At 39.4% G+C, this 16,772-nt stretch overlaps 1 protein-coding gene across 4 annotated transcripts in view; it reads right to left on the reverse strand.

Annotated features, from left to right (window-relative positions):
• The window catches only part of ARHGAP21 (Rho GTPase activating protein 21), a 111,094-nt gene that overhangs the window by 14,741 nt on the left and 79,581 nt on the right, over positions 1-16,772 (reverse strand). For all 4 annotated transcript variants that reach the window (XM_031503811.2, XM_021533120.3, XM_031503812.2 and 1 more), the window contains 2 exons: positions 14,305-16,258; positions 64-222 (listed from right to left, as the gene is read on the reverse strand). In XM_031503811.2, coding sequence (XP_031359671.2) covers positions 64-222; positions 14,305-16,258 — 2,113 coding nt within the window. The remainder of the gene's footprint in view (positions 1-63; positions 223-14,304; positions 16,259-16,772) is intronic.

Genomic DNA, 16,772 nt, shown 5'->3' on the forward strand with positions numbered 1-16,772 from the left:
CCTGATCTCCAGAGTGTGAAAGGAAAAAAGTTGCAAGAGAAAAAGAATGAAATCAACGCTCACCATGATCATGTGAAAGTTGTCGCCGAATTAAAGGGATTGGAGATGTAGGACTGGGAGGAACAGCTGTTATAGCTGGTGCTTGAGAAGCAGATGCAGAAATAACAGCAGAAGCAGGAATGTGTGCAATATCATGGTCAATACTAGGACTAGTCGGTTCATCTACAAAGGTAATATACCATATATTAACACAGTAAATGCATTAATCAAATGCTCAAATCAAATAGTAGTCTGAACTTCTCATTACTGGGATATCAGATATCTTAAACATGAAGTCATTCTAAGAAACAAAAGGGTCAAATTAATTCACACTATCAAATGTACTCTTTCTTCATGAAGAGAAGCTTGTTTCATTTGATAGGGATGATAGCTACATTAGAGATAAAGGCAAAAAATCATTGATTTTGCTGTGTGCAAAAGAAAGAGAAATTATTTGCTAGTCTCTTAGTATTATTTAGAAGTGGAGAATTTTTGTTTATATGCGTAAGCAAAACCCACACTTATTGTATCAGTAAGTTTGAACTCAAGAGACAGATATCTGCAATAAAACAGGGGCAGACTATCAAAAGCCATTTGGTTTAAAGAGTGTTCAAATAAAACAGCCAAGTTACAAGCAAACAAAAATAGCATTTTAAACAGCTATCTAGCATTCAAAGAACTAACCCCCCCATCCTCTGTACATTCAAATAAAGAAGCAAATATTCAGACCTTTAAAAGATGGGATTACTACATACCAATCAGTTCTTCCACTAATTGTTCATAGAAATGACTGCATGCCATACATGCCCAGCACCTCTCAGTCTCAATAGCCACAAGCGTCATAATGAAAAAGTCCAAAAAGCTTTAAATATACTAGTATTTAACATGTTTCTTACAAGATATAAGAAGCCAAAATATGCATTTTGCATCATTTTGAGAAAAGAGCCATAACATCTTCTAGAGCACATTACTAGCACTAAAAAAATCATTCTACTTCACGCTCTGGTAGAGGAGGGGATAGAAAAGAAAAAAATCAAGTCACAAGCAGGGGCTGAACTGTACTGCTATAATGAATATGAATGTACTCTAGGTGCTAAGAATTGTAATATGCAGAGCTACTGAAAAGCCTATTGAAACCAATGAACATTCACAGACAGAGGTTTATTCTTTGCTTTGTGTGAACACAACTGCGTGTGCTGCATTGTGCTGTTCCAACAGTCACTAACAGTTCTGTTAAGGCAGCACTTGTACCATCAGAATTTGGCAATGTACATTTAGAACAAGGCAATAAGCAAAGTACAGGATGGTTTAGCAGTAACACACCTCTAAATTGTCTGGGGTGAAAAATATAGTAACTTTTGAAGTTAAAAAAGTATATCCCAAAAAACCCAGCTGCAAACTAGAAACATTAATAAAAAGGAAAAGCAAGAGAATTCACACCAAATCGTGACACTACAATTTAAAAATTTTCGTGTTTTACTTGCATCCAAAGTGATAAATTAGAAGCATTTAGAGATGACTTCATGACAGCATCTAGGACACAGGAAAAAGCTCAGCTATACTTCCATTTCAAACCTGCAGCAGCTCAATTTCCTATTTTTTTAAATCTGGTGAGCTTCCCTGAAACTAATGTTGACTAAGGAATATAATCACTCACTATGCAAGTGACTGAGTTACACTAAGCAGACTGAATGTGCTCAGGTTAAAGTTATTTATGTTAACAGACATATCTCAAATGTCATAGTCTCTACTCCCAAAAGTTATAAAAACACTAGCACTTGAAATAGATCTGCGAGAGCTGTGAACACAAACATGTCTGGCAACACTACAGCATTTCCCACAACACTTAAATCCAAGAATTCAGATGAGGAAGAATAGTTTGTTCCCTGAAAGCAATAGTAATTATTCAAATCATTATTACTTCACAGTGGATCCAATTTACAGATGAATCAAAATTAAAGTTGTTTCAGAAATATGCAAATTTTGGAGGAACTGCAAATGACATTGGTATAGGAGAGGCATAACTACTCAGTCCCTGAAGAGACGGAAGGTCAGCTAATAGCAAGCTTTTATGTAATATAAAGTGATGATGGAGTAAATCATGACATACACCAGAGGAGTTTCTGCCTATTAATTTAATGTACTAGCAAATGACACTGCTGCTGTCCAGTAAGAAACAAAACCCAAACAAACTACATATATTCCTTGTATTTTGATCTTCCTTTCAAGTGTTTGCAATATTTGTTAACCTTTTCAGTTCCCTTGACTGATATATTTGCACCCCAGAACTCACAAACCATGTGAATGGATGTTTCCACTGACCTAGGAAAGCCAGCAGATGTGCTTTGGACTTCAGCAAATCTTTCAATACTGTCTCTCAGAGTTTCCTTCTGAAGAAAGCATCCAGCTCACAGCTGGACCATCCTGTTACACAATGGGTGACCAATGGGATCATGGGTTGGGCACAAAGGGTTACAGTGAATGTGGTGAACTCAAACTGGTGACCTGCTACTACTGGAGTTCCACAAGGATCCATCCTCAGCCCAGTCCTCATCCACATCTTCATTTTAATCACAAGGACACAGGACTCAAAGTAATACCAAGTAGGTTTGCTAACAATAGTAAATTGGGAGTAACTGTCAACTCCTTCAAGAGCAGAGGCTATTGACAAGTTAGAAGGCTGAGCAACCATATAAAATTCAACAAGAGCAAATGCCAGATTCTGCACCTGGGATGGGGCAGCCCTGGTTGTGTGTAGAGACTGAGGAAAGAGAGGCTGGAGAGCTTGCCATGGAAAGGGACCTGGAAGTCCTAGTCTGTGAAAAGTTGAACATGATCCAGCAGTGCCCTGGCAGCCAGGAGGGCCAACCCTGTCCTGGGGGGCATCAGGCACAGCATGGCCAGCTGGACAAGGGGGGGATTGTCCCATTCTGCTCTGCACTGGGGCAGCCTCACCTCCAGTGCTGGGGGCAGTTCTGGGTGCCAAAACATAAGAAAGAGATTAAACTGTCAGAGAGCATCCACAGGAGGGCCACAAGGATGGTAAAGGGTCTGGAGGGGAGCTCTCTGTGGTCCCTTGGTCTGGAGCATGGAGAAGGGGACACTTCATTATGACCTTCAACATCCTCACAAGGAGAACAAGAGGGGCAGACACTGATCTTCACTCTTTTGACCAGCAACAAGACTCAAGGTAACAGCACAAAGCCGAGTCAGGAGAGCTTTAGGTGGGATATCTGGAAAAGGTTCTCCACCCAAAGAGCTGGTGGGCACTGGAACAGCACCCCAGGGAAGTGGTCACAGCACCAAGCCTGCATGAGTTCAGGAAGGATTTGGACAATGCTCCTGGGCTCATGGTGTGATTCCTGGGGTGTCTTGCACAAGGCCAGGAGTTAGACTCAAGGATCCTGATGGGTCCGAATGATTCTGTTATTCCAGAACTACTTTGTGTTATACTTTTCTACCACAATCTGTTCAGCATTATTATCTATGGAGTGATGCAAGACACTGGCCATCAGAACCAACCCAGCTTCTCTGTCTAAGGGGGGATGCCACTTATCACTTCTGTTTGCACGAGAGTGCAACAGGTCAACAGTTGCAACTAATAGTTTCAGGAAGAGCCCTTCAACGCAAAAACATTTATGGGGTAAGACACTGAAAACTTGTAATACAGCACAGCTCCAGCCACAACTAACTGATCCTCTAGCCAAGGTACAGAGAAATCTGTGCATCAAAGTAGGCTTGTATTGCCATGCAGCTGAAGACTGGGGACCTACAAAGATAGAGGGCATCTGCACACAATGTAGGTGAGGTGAAAAAACCTGAAACAGAGATTTATATAAAATGGGCTCAGAGGCCCCAGAGAACCAGAGACTTCAAAACTGAGAATTTCATGGGCAAGAAAGCATGACAAACAGGACATGCTATCCCCACTATGTGAGTAAGTAAGGAACAAGTATCAACCAATTTATCAGATATTCAAAGAAACAGACACAAAATCACTGAGAAAAAGCAGATCCATATCACAACCTATTAAGCTGCTACAATACAATTTTATTATGATTAATATTAATCATTTAATGTGTTTGTTTATCCCATCTTCTGAACAGTCCCTTAAACTTTAAGGTTTGCAAGTAACAACCTGAACACAAAAAGGGTACATTTTGAGAACCTCAAATGTAATTTAAATAAATCACAGAATTATTCAGGTGGAAGCAAACCTCGGAAAGTCTCTTAGGTTCACATTCTCCACAAGGCAGGGTGAATGCTGAATTCAGGCCATGTTGATGAGGGCTCTTACCCAACAAGTGCCAAATTGAGGGGGAGATCTCCCTGCATATCCTGGCTGTGTTCTTTCTTCTTGATCCAGACTAAAAGAGTGTAAGTCTAGTGTTGTCAAACTTAATAAGCATATCCTATCTCCTCTCAAGGTCATGAACGTTGAACAAGATGGCCCTGAAGAACACCACTTGTAACCAGCCTTCAGGCAGAATATAACACTTAATTACTACCTTTTAGACCTGATAATCCGGTTTTTCTATGTATCCAGCAGTATAGCTATCTAGTCTATGGCACAAGGATGGCGTCACTGAAGAGCTCAAAACCCTTGCTGAAGTCAAGGCTGGTGACCCCCTGCATCTTCCTCTCATTCATACACCTACTCATCTCATTACAAAAGACAATGCCATTAGCCAAACATTTGGCAAATCTATGCTACTCTGAATCTCCTTCTCCTTCCGTTGTCCAGAAACTAGCTCCAAGAGGACCAACTCAAGGATTTGCATGAGGATGCAGATAAGGTCAATTGACTGCCTTCCCTGAATTGTCCTTCCCATAATTTTTCAAGATGGGTGTACCATTTGCCTTTTTCCATTTAATAGGAACCTCTTCCAGTCTTCATAATCCTTCAAAGACAGTATCTCAAGCAATGACACCAGTCAACTCTGTCAACACCTTCAGATGCGTTTCATTGGGTTGCATGGACAGGTATGGGTTGAGGTGCACACGAGCTGTCTTAAGAATACCTTCTTTATCCAAAATGGTAATGATTGTGGGGTTTGTTTGTGCTTGTTGTTGAGCTTTGGCTGGTTTGTGGTTTGCTTTTTTTTCCATTTTTGTTTTGTTGTTTTTTGGGGTTTTTTTTGTGGTGGTGGGGAAGCAAGGGAGAGAGGTACTCAAGGAAGTTGTTTAGTTAACTGAATCATACACACATAGGAAACCAAATCAGAGACTTCAGTACAGACACCATTAAGGATGCTTTAATAGGGATTATTCACCAAGAAAGGTGATTCCTCCTCCAATCCATACAGATTCAGTTTGCCAAAGCTTTTTTTCACTAGTAATAAAAAATTACTGGAAAAAAAAAGAGCTTCCAAAGGCTTAAGTCATCCTTCATATTTATCCCCCTTCAGACACAGCAGTCTTGCAAGCAATATTTCAACACCTCAAAAGACCTTAAGAATGAACTGTGTTATTTAATAAATGCTTTGCAGACCACATTACCATTTAAAACACCAACTGGGCATCTCAATTTAAACAATGTAATATGTGGCCACAAAGCTTAATTCAACAAGTATGTATTTTATCAAAGACTATGTACCTGATTTAAAGATTCAGATCATAAAAATGTAGCAGCTGTGTAGTAATACACACTTAAAAACAGCTTTACATTTCCCATGAAGAATGTTGAGACAGTGTGCACCCCCAGAAACCAAAAAGTGTCCAATGTACAATTTCCCAAAATGCGTGCATTGAAGAAGATAACTGTATTGTAATATTACTGGCTTTCTGACAACTATACCAAATCCTCGGATTAGGTATTTTTTTATAGATACTCCTGCAGCATTTAATGCAATTTTGGTTACTCAAATCTTGTGTAAATGTAACAATGATTGATTGTAAAAAGCCCAGCCTTTTGCAGAAAGCTTGAGGTAGGTCATGCTGCTGTCTGCAAAGCAAAGGGCTAAAAGAGTCATTAAAAACATTATTTTCATTCAACTGAACCACAGATGTCAAGGTTCCTTATAGACTTAGATGGCATCTACCTCACAGCCATTACAGTAAGTATTTTAATTGCCTCTCTAGTTCTTCAACAGCTCACTCAAACAACAAGGTATGGCTTTGGGATGCAATTTAACAATTAATTTTACATGTCAAATTAATTTGCTTATGTAACAAAAGAAGGAACAAACTATTAAGTATTCATTAGTAGAATTTAAAAAAACCCTAATCTTCTCTTTCTGGAGGACTGACAGGATGAGCCAGCAACCCTGCAGCAGGACTGGTTTTAGAGGCGCTGTCTTACTGAATGTCAGCCCTTTGCAACCGTTTTACACTCCACATCCTTGTTTAATCAAAAGTAAACTACATGGAATTAACCCTGCTCTCATGTAAGATAGCACAAAGGACTAATAGATGCCCTACAGCACTGATATCTTGTTTTAAACCCTGCAGTACAAACTGCTTCATCTTACAATTCAGCCTGCAAGGATAACAGCTCCCTTATGTACTGACTTCCAAGACTTAAACACCTGATTTGGAAAAAAGATAACTCTATTGCCTGGATTCCTCATTACCCGTTACCTCATTTTTTCAAAAAAGAACCTTAGAAATCCTTTTTTTTGGCTAGTTTTTAAGTATATCCAGCACTACTTGTCTTTACAAATAACTTCTTCATATACATACTTTATGTAATTATCCTCATGTGGCCAAAAGAATAGAATGGAAACACATCTGCATGCTGAGCACATTTTCATGGCTCTAAGCCCCACAAACACATGACTGGAACAAGCTTCCTGAATCATCAAACCCAGTCCTCTGCTAATGCACTCATGTAAATAGTATGTTTGTTATACTGACTATGTTTCACACAAACAGAAAAGGCTTCCCAAGGTTATTCTTCATGTCAGACTAGAAAACTGCATCTATCAAGGTCTATTGTTTATTTTAGTGTCAAACAAAAAAGTTTAACTATCTTTATACACAAAGCAATTCTAAAGGTTCCTGCTTGCCATATTACTCCATAAAAAAAAAAAAAGTACAATTCTCAGTATATTTTTTGTTGCCAACAACCCCGACAGCATTCCCTACCTGCAATTATTATTTGAAGTTATAATGATTCACTTAGGATGATTTATGCTTTGAAACTATTACTCACTATCAAACTAATCTGATGCTTCTACTCAATTAAAACTCTTCTAGATGTTATGAATTATTGCTCCAAATTTTAAGTTTTAATTAAAAAAAATATTTTTGAGTTACAGAAGCATTTAAATGGTATTTAAAAAACTAATTACTAATTTTGCGTTTTGGATGCTATACTTCAGAATAACACAATGATTTAAAACATGTTCTTTGGATAAGAAACACTGAAGTGTTCAGCCTGGAGCAACAGTGATTTGGCAGGCCACACTGTAAAACCCTGGAAAAAAATACATGACTGATGCTTATCTTAGAAACACTGATGACATGTTAAAAGCTGTTCCAATGCTATCACGATAATGGAAGAAACAGTCCTCGAAAATGAACATTTGTCAGCCCTACTCTCTACTGCAATTGCATGTGTTTTGATAGTTTGGAATAGCTAGGCAATAACTTGTAGAAAAGAAAATTATCACAATAGCTAAAGATTTTGTTTTCATCTTGACTGCTAGCAGTTTTGCCTTAAAACACACCATATCAGCCATCAGTATTCAGCCACCATTTGCCCTGAAGAAATCCACACAATTTGAGTTAATGAACCACAATCTCTGCTGCAGACGTCCGAGGTTTGGAGTTTCTCCCTCCTCATAAGGGGAAAACAGAATGAGTACATTCTTTCAAATGCTTCCTTTCTGCTTATGAGAATGTTTGTTTCCCCTGTATCTATTCCTACCATCATAACCTTTCTTCATAGCGTGTTGTGCAAGCATATCAATTTATTTTCTTGTTTCAATTGCATTCGATGTATTCACATTGTCATCTCCAAAGCCTCACCAGCCTGAAGAAAGAGGCATTAACATGTAGGGGGAGGATAGGGAAAGCATGGCACATAATCCACTAAGGCAAGGCAGTAAAGTCCTTACACTTTCCAAAAAGTACTTGGAGATACATACATTACCTAGGACTTAAAGGTAAGTATTGATAGGGTAAAGCTATACACCCCTACTTTCAGCACTAAAGAAGATAAACGCAATCACATGTATAATAAAGTTGCCTGAAAAGCTTAACTAAAAGGTGATTTAGAATGTTTCAACTCCTAATTCCTTAATTAATACACTTTAAAAAATACATATAGTATCAACAACATCATAGGAAAAAAACCCAAAAAACAGGGTTGAGCAGAACTCACTGGAAGCCAGGTACATGGTACATTTACCCATCTGCTAATTTAGCAAGTACCCAAGAACTTTTATTTATGACGTTTGTAAAAAAACAGGTAATGAAATACAAAAAAAAAACACAAACAAAAAACCACAAATAAAAAAACCCGAAAAACCAACAAAATAAAAACATCAACAAACCCCACAAAACCAAAATAAAACAACCCCCCCCAAAAAAAAAAAAAATCCCAACCACAAAATCTAAAGCTCCCCCAAACCCCCAACTTTTTGGTTTTGAAAGTTAGCATGAATATCAGCTTCTAAAGTGTGGTGAACAGCAGAGTGTTCCTAATTATTAGCACAGAAGTTGCTGTGGTGGTTTGCCTGCACTAAGGGTAGAAGCAACAGAGAGATTTATTGTAAGGGTGGTATTGCACTGCAACAGGTTCCCCAGAGAAGCTCTGGATGCCCCATCCCTGGAAGTGCTCAAGGCCAGTTTGAGAGAAGCTCTGAGCAACCTAGTGGAAGGTATTCCACTGATGGCAGGGGCTTGGAACCAGATGGTCTTTAGGGACCCTCTCAACCCACACTGTGAACTTCGTCAGCAGGAGACATGGTTTAGAAAAACACAGACACACACTAAGGGAATAAATACCATGTAGTTTCAACTGTGAAATCCCTGGCAAATCTTTATTTAAATCAATACAGGGTATTGGATAACAAAATTTTACTGTAATACACACGAGAATAGAGGAATTTATGGTACACTTAAAATCATATTTAGCTCAGAGATATTTTAAAGTGCAAATAGTGGAAGAATAATAAGTATCACATATCCTTGTCCTGTTCTTATACCCTTCCTAATGTATGAGTTTCAGTCAGGGAGAGAACACTCATCTCATTTTTACAATATTTTGGTGTTATCAAAGTCTGGTCAGTATTTTTATCTGGGTAATTTTCCTTCAGTTATTGACAAATTAACAGTGGAATGAAGAACTCACCTAAAATTTTTCCAGGGTAAGGGTGTGCTAAATATTTTCAAAATAGGATCACACCTTTGAGTTAAAATCTTTGTACTTACATGATGCTACTGTATGCCTAAGGAAAAACTCTTTAATAGAATAGCTATGAACTTGATTTTATTTTAAAATAACCTTGAACTTTGAAATTTTATTTAGGCTAAGGTTTTTAAAACATATCTGTTTAAAACTAATTTTCATGTGACAGGCCTCTGTGAAGCTGGAAAGAACATCCACCAAGCAGTAATGGCCAAAGCACTAAGCTGGCCTGACAGCTACACATGCTGCAATCAGGTCAAGAATTGAAGTAGTGCCTCCACTGCACTCCTGTGGGTAGTTCACTCAACTCAATATAGGAATTGGATTAACTTCTTTTACATTTCTTTCTACTCTACAAGTAAGTATTGTAAAAAAAACAAAAAATATTTTCAACTTTGCTGCAAATCTCAGACATGAATACTAGACATTTATGTCTACAAAATGTATTAAAATAACTATATCCTGAATCAACATTTTCTCAACAGTTACAAAATTCATTAAATGGTTTGGTTTGGAAGGGACCCAAGGCCCCTGCTGAGGACAAGGACACCTTCCACCAGACCAGGTTGCTCAGACACGCACGCAACGAGGCCTTAAATACTTCTAGGAAAAGGACATCCACAGCTTCTCTGGACAACCTGTTTCAGTGTTTCACCACTCTCACAGTAAAGAATTTCCTCCTAATATTTTATCTAAACCTCAGTTTAAATCCATTGCCCCTTGTGCTGTCACTACACATTCTTGCAAGAAGTTTCTCTCCATCTTTCTTGTAGGCTCCCTTCAGGAGAAAGGCCATAATTACAGCACCCCAAAGCCTTCTCTTCTCCAGGCTGAACAATCCCACTTCTCTCAGCCTCTCCTCAACCCTCTGCTGAATTTGGTGGCCCTCCTCTGGGATTTCTCCAACAGGTCCACACATTCCCTGCTGGGGACCCCAGAGCTGGATGCAGCACTGCAGGTGGGGTCTCACCAAAGCAGAGCAGAGGGCAGAATCCCCTCCCTTTACCAGCTGCCCACGCTGCTTTTGATGCAGCTCAGGGCACGTTTGGCTCTCTGGGCTGTGAGTGCACATGGCTGGGTCATGTCCAGCCTCTCACCCATCAGCAGCCCAAGCCCCTCTGGGCAGGGCTGCTCTCACCCTGTCCATTCCCCAGCCCGTGTTGACACAAGGGGTTGCCCTGACTCAGGGCACCTTGCACTGGTCTTGTTAAACCACATGAAATTCCCATGTGCCTACTCCTCGAGTTGTCCAGGTCCCTCTGGATGACATCTCATCCTTCAGGTGTGGCAACAGCACCTCTCAAGCTTGGTGTCAATCTGTATTATCTGCCAAGGTACACTCAACCCCACTGTCCATGTCATTAATGAAAATATTTAATAACCCTGGTCCCAGTAAATATCCCTGAGAGACACCACTTGTCATCCACATCTATCAGGATGTTTAGCAGCATTCTACTTTCCATTCCAGTGAAGATTAACTCATCCAAAATTACCCAGTAGGTCAGAAAATTATCATTTGCTGCCCTCTAGCATAGAAATCATGCAAAAACTACAAGTCCAAAAAATGCACATTAAACACAACTGCTAATATAGTCACTAATAGAGAAAATGATATTTTTATCAGTCTAGAGAACAGATGATACCTTTTCTGGGTAAAAACAGTAGACCATCACTAGACTTAACTTGTATAGTTTGAAACAATAAAGACCATTTTTAGGACATGGCCTTTCTCTGGACCTGAAACAGAAATAGCAGCTTTCTGACAACCACAATATCCTGCATTTAGTAGCATATGGAAAGTAGAAAAGTGTGCAATACCACTGTATGTTTATCTGTAAAGCTGGCAGCTTCATCATCCCTCAAGAACATATGCTTACCTGAAGAGTCTGAACACACAATGTTTTGCCTAATTTTTTTGCCTGTTTTTTTTTAATAAATCAATTTCTCCCATAAAAGGCATTACAGCTGCCTACTAGGTTTGCTCTGAACAGATCTGTCATTTTTATTAATAAATTACACACAAAATTTAAATCTTCCTGCTTCTGAACTACCTTTTTTAAAATATTAGTGTCAAAAGGCAGTTTTTCTGTAACCCACCATGATACCTGCAATAATCTGCTGTAAGGAAGCTCAACAGAAACTCTGCCTGGATTTCTATCTGCAGTGTAGGGCATGGCAGGGCTAAAATCATCCTGATGTTGTGCTGTTCTCAGAAGAGAGTTAATCACAAAATACTGCTGCAAAAGCCAACTGTTCCTGGCTGAATTTCTACCAAAATACTGGCCATACCTACTGCTTCTAATAAGCAGAAAGTGGTGATAAAAATAGATACAGCACAAGTATTTTAAACACCACACATATTTTAAAAGGTAGCAATCTGTAGCCTTGGAATATACTTGTTACCCTCCCCCAAATTCACATTTTTACACTACTCCAAGTATCTACTGTACAAGGAACTTCACTAAGTGTATTACATTAGTTCTATCCAATTAAAACCTAAGAAAGCAAAAAACCCTACTATATGGATATAAGCATAAGTGAAGAAAAGTGATTTGCCAATTCCAAGGTATGTCTTCGTTCAAAGTAAGATCCTTCTCAACAATCAGAGACGGGGAAAAAAAAATCCTAAAAACCCAAAAGAAAACCCTAAACCAAAACTCCCAGTGATTTGCCATCTGAAGAGTTAAAAAGCCTTTAACTGAATTTCCAAGCAGATCTAGGGTTTTATCCGCCTGATTAAGTACAACTTTTAATGAGTGAAGTTGTAGTTAGGCATAATGATAGCAGAACAAGCAAAGTTAGAATAATGCATATAAACTCTAACATAAGTGGTCCACTTTCATAACGTCTCATGCTCTTTCTATTCAGAGAGGGTTATTTCCTCTTCAGGGTGCTGGAGCTTTCCACAGCCCCTGTACTGGCACAGGAATTTCTTGCTAGGAAAACAGCCACAAGGACCATGCTGACTCAGATCATGCCCAGGCTCTAGAAGCATCTGGTTTCAGTATTTCTGGAACATTCAGGAGGTTTCATTCCAAGAGGCTTATAAGAATTCAATCCCATGTGGTGTTATGCCAAGAGGCTGCAACGGAGAGTTACAATTTTGTTCCTTCTTAACTGCTCAGCTGCTACCAAATACAGTTCAACTGATACGTTTAAGGTTTCTTTGAACTTTAATCAACACATTTCTCTAAAATATGGAAGCAAGTCACATAAATAAAAGTTCATAGGAAATCTCTGACAAAACCAAGAAAGGAGAATCTGTAGAAAAGGTTGGTCTTGACGTTACCAATCTTGATCTAATTTTAACATGACATTTCAACTGTATGGGATTAAAATACTCCCAGCAAACATGGAATGTAACTAAATCAAGAGCCCAACACTGATTTTAGGCAGAGTATTGAAAAATCCTGCACAAAGATCAGTTATATGCCTCACAAACTTTGCTAATCCTTAAAGAAAGATTGACTGTGTCTAAAGAAGAACCTAAAATTATGCTGATGCATCCACTAATGACAAGAATGAAAAAGATCCATACAACTCCCATTCAAAATTAAAAACCCAACAAAAGCAGTATCTGCTAGCTAAGAAAGCACTTTTTAATGTCTTACCAGTATTTTGTCAAAAGACCAGAATTATCGTTATCTTTTGTATGATTTCCATTTTCTGATGAACACAAAGCTTCTTCACTATTTTTTGTTCATTCACTTTCAACTAGTAGTGGGTATAATAGATAATGCTTGGGGGGAAAAAAAAAATCACTGTTTCAGATCCACAGCAGAAGACAATTATGCTATGATACAGATACATCGTATCTGCAATTCCCTTAACCTAATGTGTAAAAAAAACCAAAAAGGATCATTAAAAAGAGTTGGTTTTCACACCGATGAGTCTAAGAATCAAAATTCCATATTCAGTATTTTCTAAATATTTCCTATGCTACATTCAAGAGCACAGAGAGTCAGGTATAAATCTACTCCTGTGGAATGATGCACAGACATCCAGACTACAAAGGATTAAATCAGCCACAACAGAATAAAATTCAACCCAACAACAACAGCAGGACAAAGACAAGAGAGGCATTGACTACTTGGATAGAACAGAAATGTTCTGCACTGTAACCCTCTCTTCAGCAGAAGACACTGATTCATCACATATCCAACATTCAGTGTAATTTTTTTTCCTACTATATCAAATCCTTCCATTAGTTCTTTTCCTGTTCAGAGCCCTTCCCATAAGCTCTCTGTAATTCCAGCCCTGTTTGTGTCACAGCACACAGGCAAATCATTTCGCCTTCTAAAATTCTGCTTCCACAAACTTTCATTCATATCCGCATTAGCATCTGTACTTGCAAATCCACTTCTTTTTATTGCTATCCCTTCACCTGAAACAGTTTTCATGTCTTCCCCATCTGTCTCAGAAAGCTTTTACCATACCTATTCAGCTGAAAAACTTCTTTTTTACCGACAAATCATCACTCTTATATGGATTTGCATTCATATTCCCTCTGTACTGGATTCCAAGTATGTTTTATACTAGTAAAGTAAAAGTATTTTAAAGGTGTTGCAAATGCCAGTTGTCCATATCCGTAACATCACAACATTATGTGGAGTGATAACAAGATGGAGTTATGTAACACCGACTTACCCAGAGGGTTAAAGAAAACTCTAGAAAAATATTACATCACTGTGGTTTTTTTTACACTCATTCTCCAGGACCCCCAAACAAAACAGCTTTGTTTTTTTCTCCACTGAAAAATATTTTTTCCTTTTACCAACCCAAAGTTATTTTAGATGAGAAAAATCTCCCATGCCTCTCAACCTCAGGGCTTACAGGAATAGCAATCAGCTGTTTTTCATCACCTCCAGGACAGAAAAGCATTTGATATACACTGAAATAATTTAACTCACCAATAAACGGAATTGAAGCCAAAGAGTCACCAGGTGGGCTGGAACTCGACGCCTTCCTTTCCTCTATTCTTTTTATGTGGACTTCTCTCCGAGCATCATTAGGTAACCAACAGGTAGTGTCCGAGGCTGCCTCTTGGTCATTAACAGCAAGAATGTAGGACTGATGCCTCAAAGGCTGGGGAGTTTGGTGGCCAGAAGGGGATTTGTCCCGCATGACCACTGTGTCTTTGTCATTTCCCTGAACATCCATTTGCAGACTTTCAGACTCATGAACATCTTCCCTTTCAATACCATGAATCTTTTGTCTGATGGAACCATCTACGTTGTCAGAGGTAGTTAAACACTCACTTGTTGGGTGAACAAGTTTGGTAGAAGCTGGAGCCAGAGAAGAGGGCTGGATGGTTTTACCAGTTTCTGTTTTGTGATCTGGGGCACCTTCAACTCGGATCCTTGACTGTTGGTTTAACAGACTGCTTTGATGCAAATTATTTACTGTTCTTTGGTCTTTGCTGGCAATAGCATCCAGGCCCTGGTTAAGGGGAATCGACGGTTTTGCTGCATAGGGAGCCGAGTTCTTCAGAGAGTTACTTTTAGAACTTCTGGCTGGTGTGAGACACAACCTTTCTTGTGAAACACCTGCAGATTTTGAAACTCCCCCAGGAGTTTGTGAATCACGAGAAGGCTGTAAGACTTTGATATCTGGTGAAACTTTCTGAAAGTGAGAACCAGGCAGAGAAGCTCTACTACCAGTTCTCCTGTTGTCTGAAATATAAGTATTCGGAGCAATAGGAAAGTTTTGACCTCGGAGGGACATATGAAATGCATGCTGCCTAGATCTCTCATAAATCCCTCGTCTATCATCTTGTTCAGTAAACCCTGTCCATTTGTAAGTCTTTCTCCTATCTCCATTTGCATCGGCAATCATATTCTCAGAATGAAAATTTTCTAGCACTTCACCCTGTTTGCTGAGATAATCCCACGACCGAGCCCTGTGATTTCTAGCATTGACTGAAGGCGAAGTTAGAGCATCTTGTGAAGCACTTCGGGGCCATTCTTTCATCAACACGGGATCTTCAAGCCTTTCCTGGGATACACTTCTCTGCCGGATCTGGACAGACTGCGGAACCCTGTCGTGAGAGGTGCTCCTGCGCCGTACCTGAGAAGCAGTGCGATTTGGCACCACCTGATTATACTCAGTTGTGTTCTGAGAAGCTGCCCTTAAGCTATCTAACCTTTCCTGTATTGTTCTGGAGCCATACATGTGCATGCGCCTATTATCAATGTATTCCTTGTAAGTTTTGTAGGTCTTCCAGTCTATATGCTGGTGGGAGGTTGGAGAACTGTAGTGATTAGTAGAGACTGAGGGCGAGTCTGTGGCTTGAGTAGAAGGTCTAGTGTTTGGGATGCCTTCTGAACATACTACATAATTTGAAGCTTTACTTACTGTTACAGTTGTATCAACTGGTCTTGTTATTGGAGTCTGGGGAAGTACAATGGCAGTGGACACTAAAGATGGTGGTGATGTGGTGGTCCATGCTTTTAGATTGGTTTGATCTTTCATGCCGTATCTTACTTCCTCTGTCCTGTGTGATGGACCAGCATGGTTATTTCTGCAAGACGGCAAATCTACAGCCTTCTCAGAAGGCACAATAACAGTCCTTACAGTTTCATTGCAAACGCACACGGCTGTATTTGATTTTGCAATGTCTGTTGGAGATGGAGGCACTTGTATTTCCATTCTGTAAGCCCTCTCTGGCTGTGTCAATGCCCGGACTGGTCTAGTGACTTGCTGTTTCCCCAGCGAGAAGTCAGAAGGGAGCTTGTCTCCAGCTTGTGCCTTAACAGAGGCTGTGGATGTCAAGCGTGGGTAACATATTGGTGGTGGTTCAGGTATGTTGTGGGCATTACCACTGTAGGCTTCATTGCCTTTCAGGTAGGCATCTTGGGAATACGCCTGTGGAGAGAAGATTAAGTGAGTATTCAGTGAGGGAGAAGGAAAACTTTGCCATTTAGTATTTGCATGACCAAGCTTCAAAGGAGGAGAACAAGTACAAAATTCACACTCCCTCTCATTTCAGACAAAATGTTAGTTCAAAAGATAAAACCAGCATTCCAGCCTCTTAGTAAGCAGAAACAGAACAAGCAAAATCATGATATTCATTCCCTCCTTCAATGATTAAAAAACTGATGACCAATTCTAGGACATACTGTGACTAGGGCATTGAGTCAGGTTTCTCAAAATCCATGAGCACACAGCACAGTATTTTTCTCCCCTTTAATTCTGCTTTCTAATATGATACCTAATATAATACTTCACGCATTTTCCTCATTTAAGCCTCCCATTGCTGGAGCTGGAATTTCACCGCACTCGATAGGTTAAAATGCTGAATAATAAATTCAAATAGCACTAGAAAATTCTCTATATACTTAGGGTATAAAACAACTCTGTTCACTTAATGCAGTACATA

This window comes from Lonchura striata, chromosome 1 (assembly GCF_046129695.1).
Source record: "Lonchura striata isolate bLonStr1 chromosome 1, bLonStr1.mat, whole genome shotgun sequence".
Taxonomy (NCBI): Eukaryota; Metazoa; Chordata; class Aves; order Passeriformes; family Estrildidae; genus Lonchura; species Lonchura striata.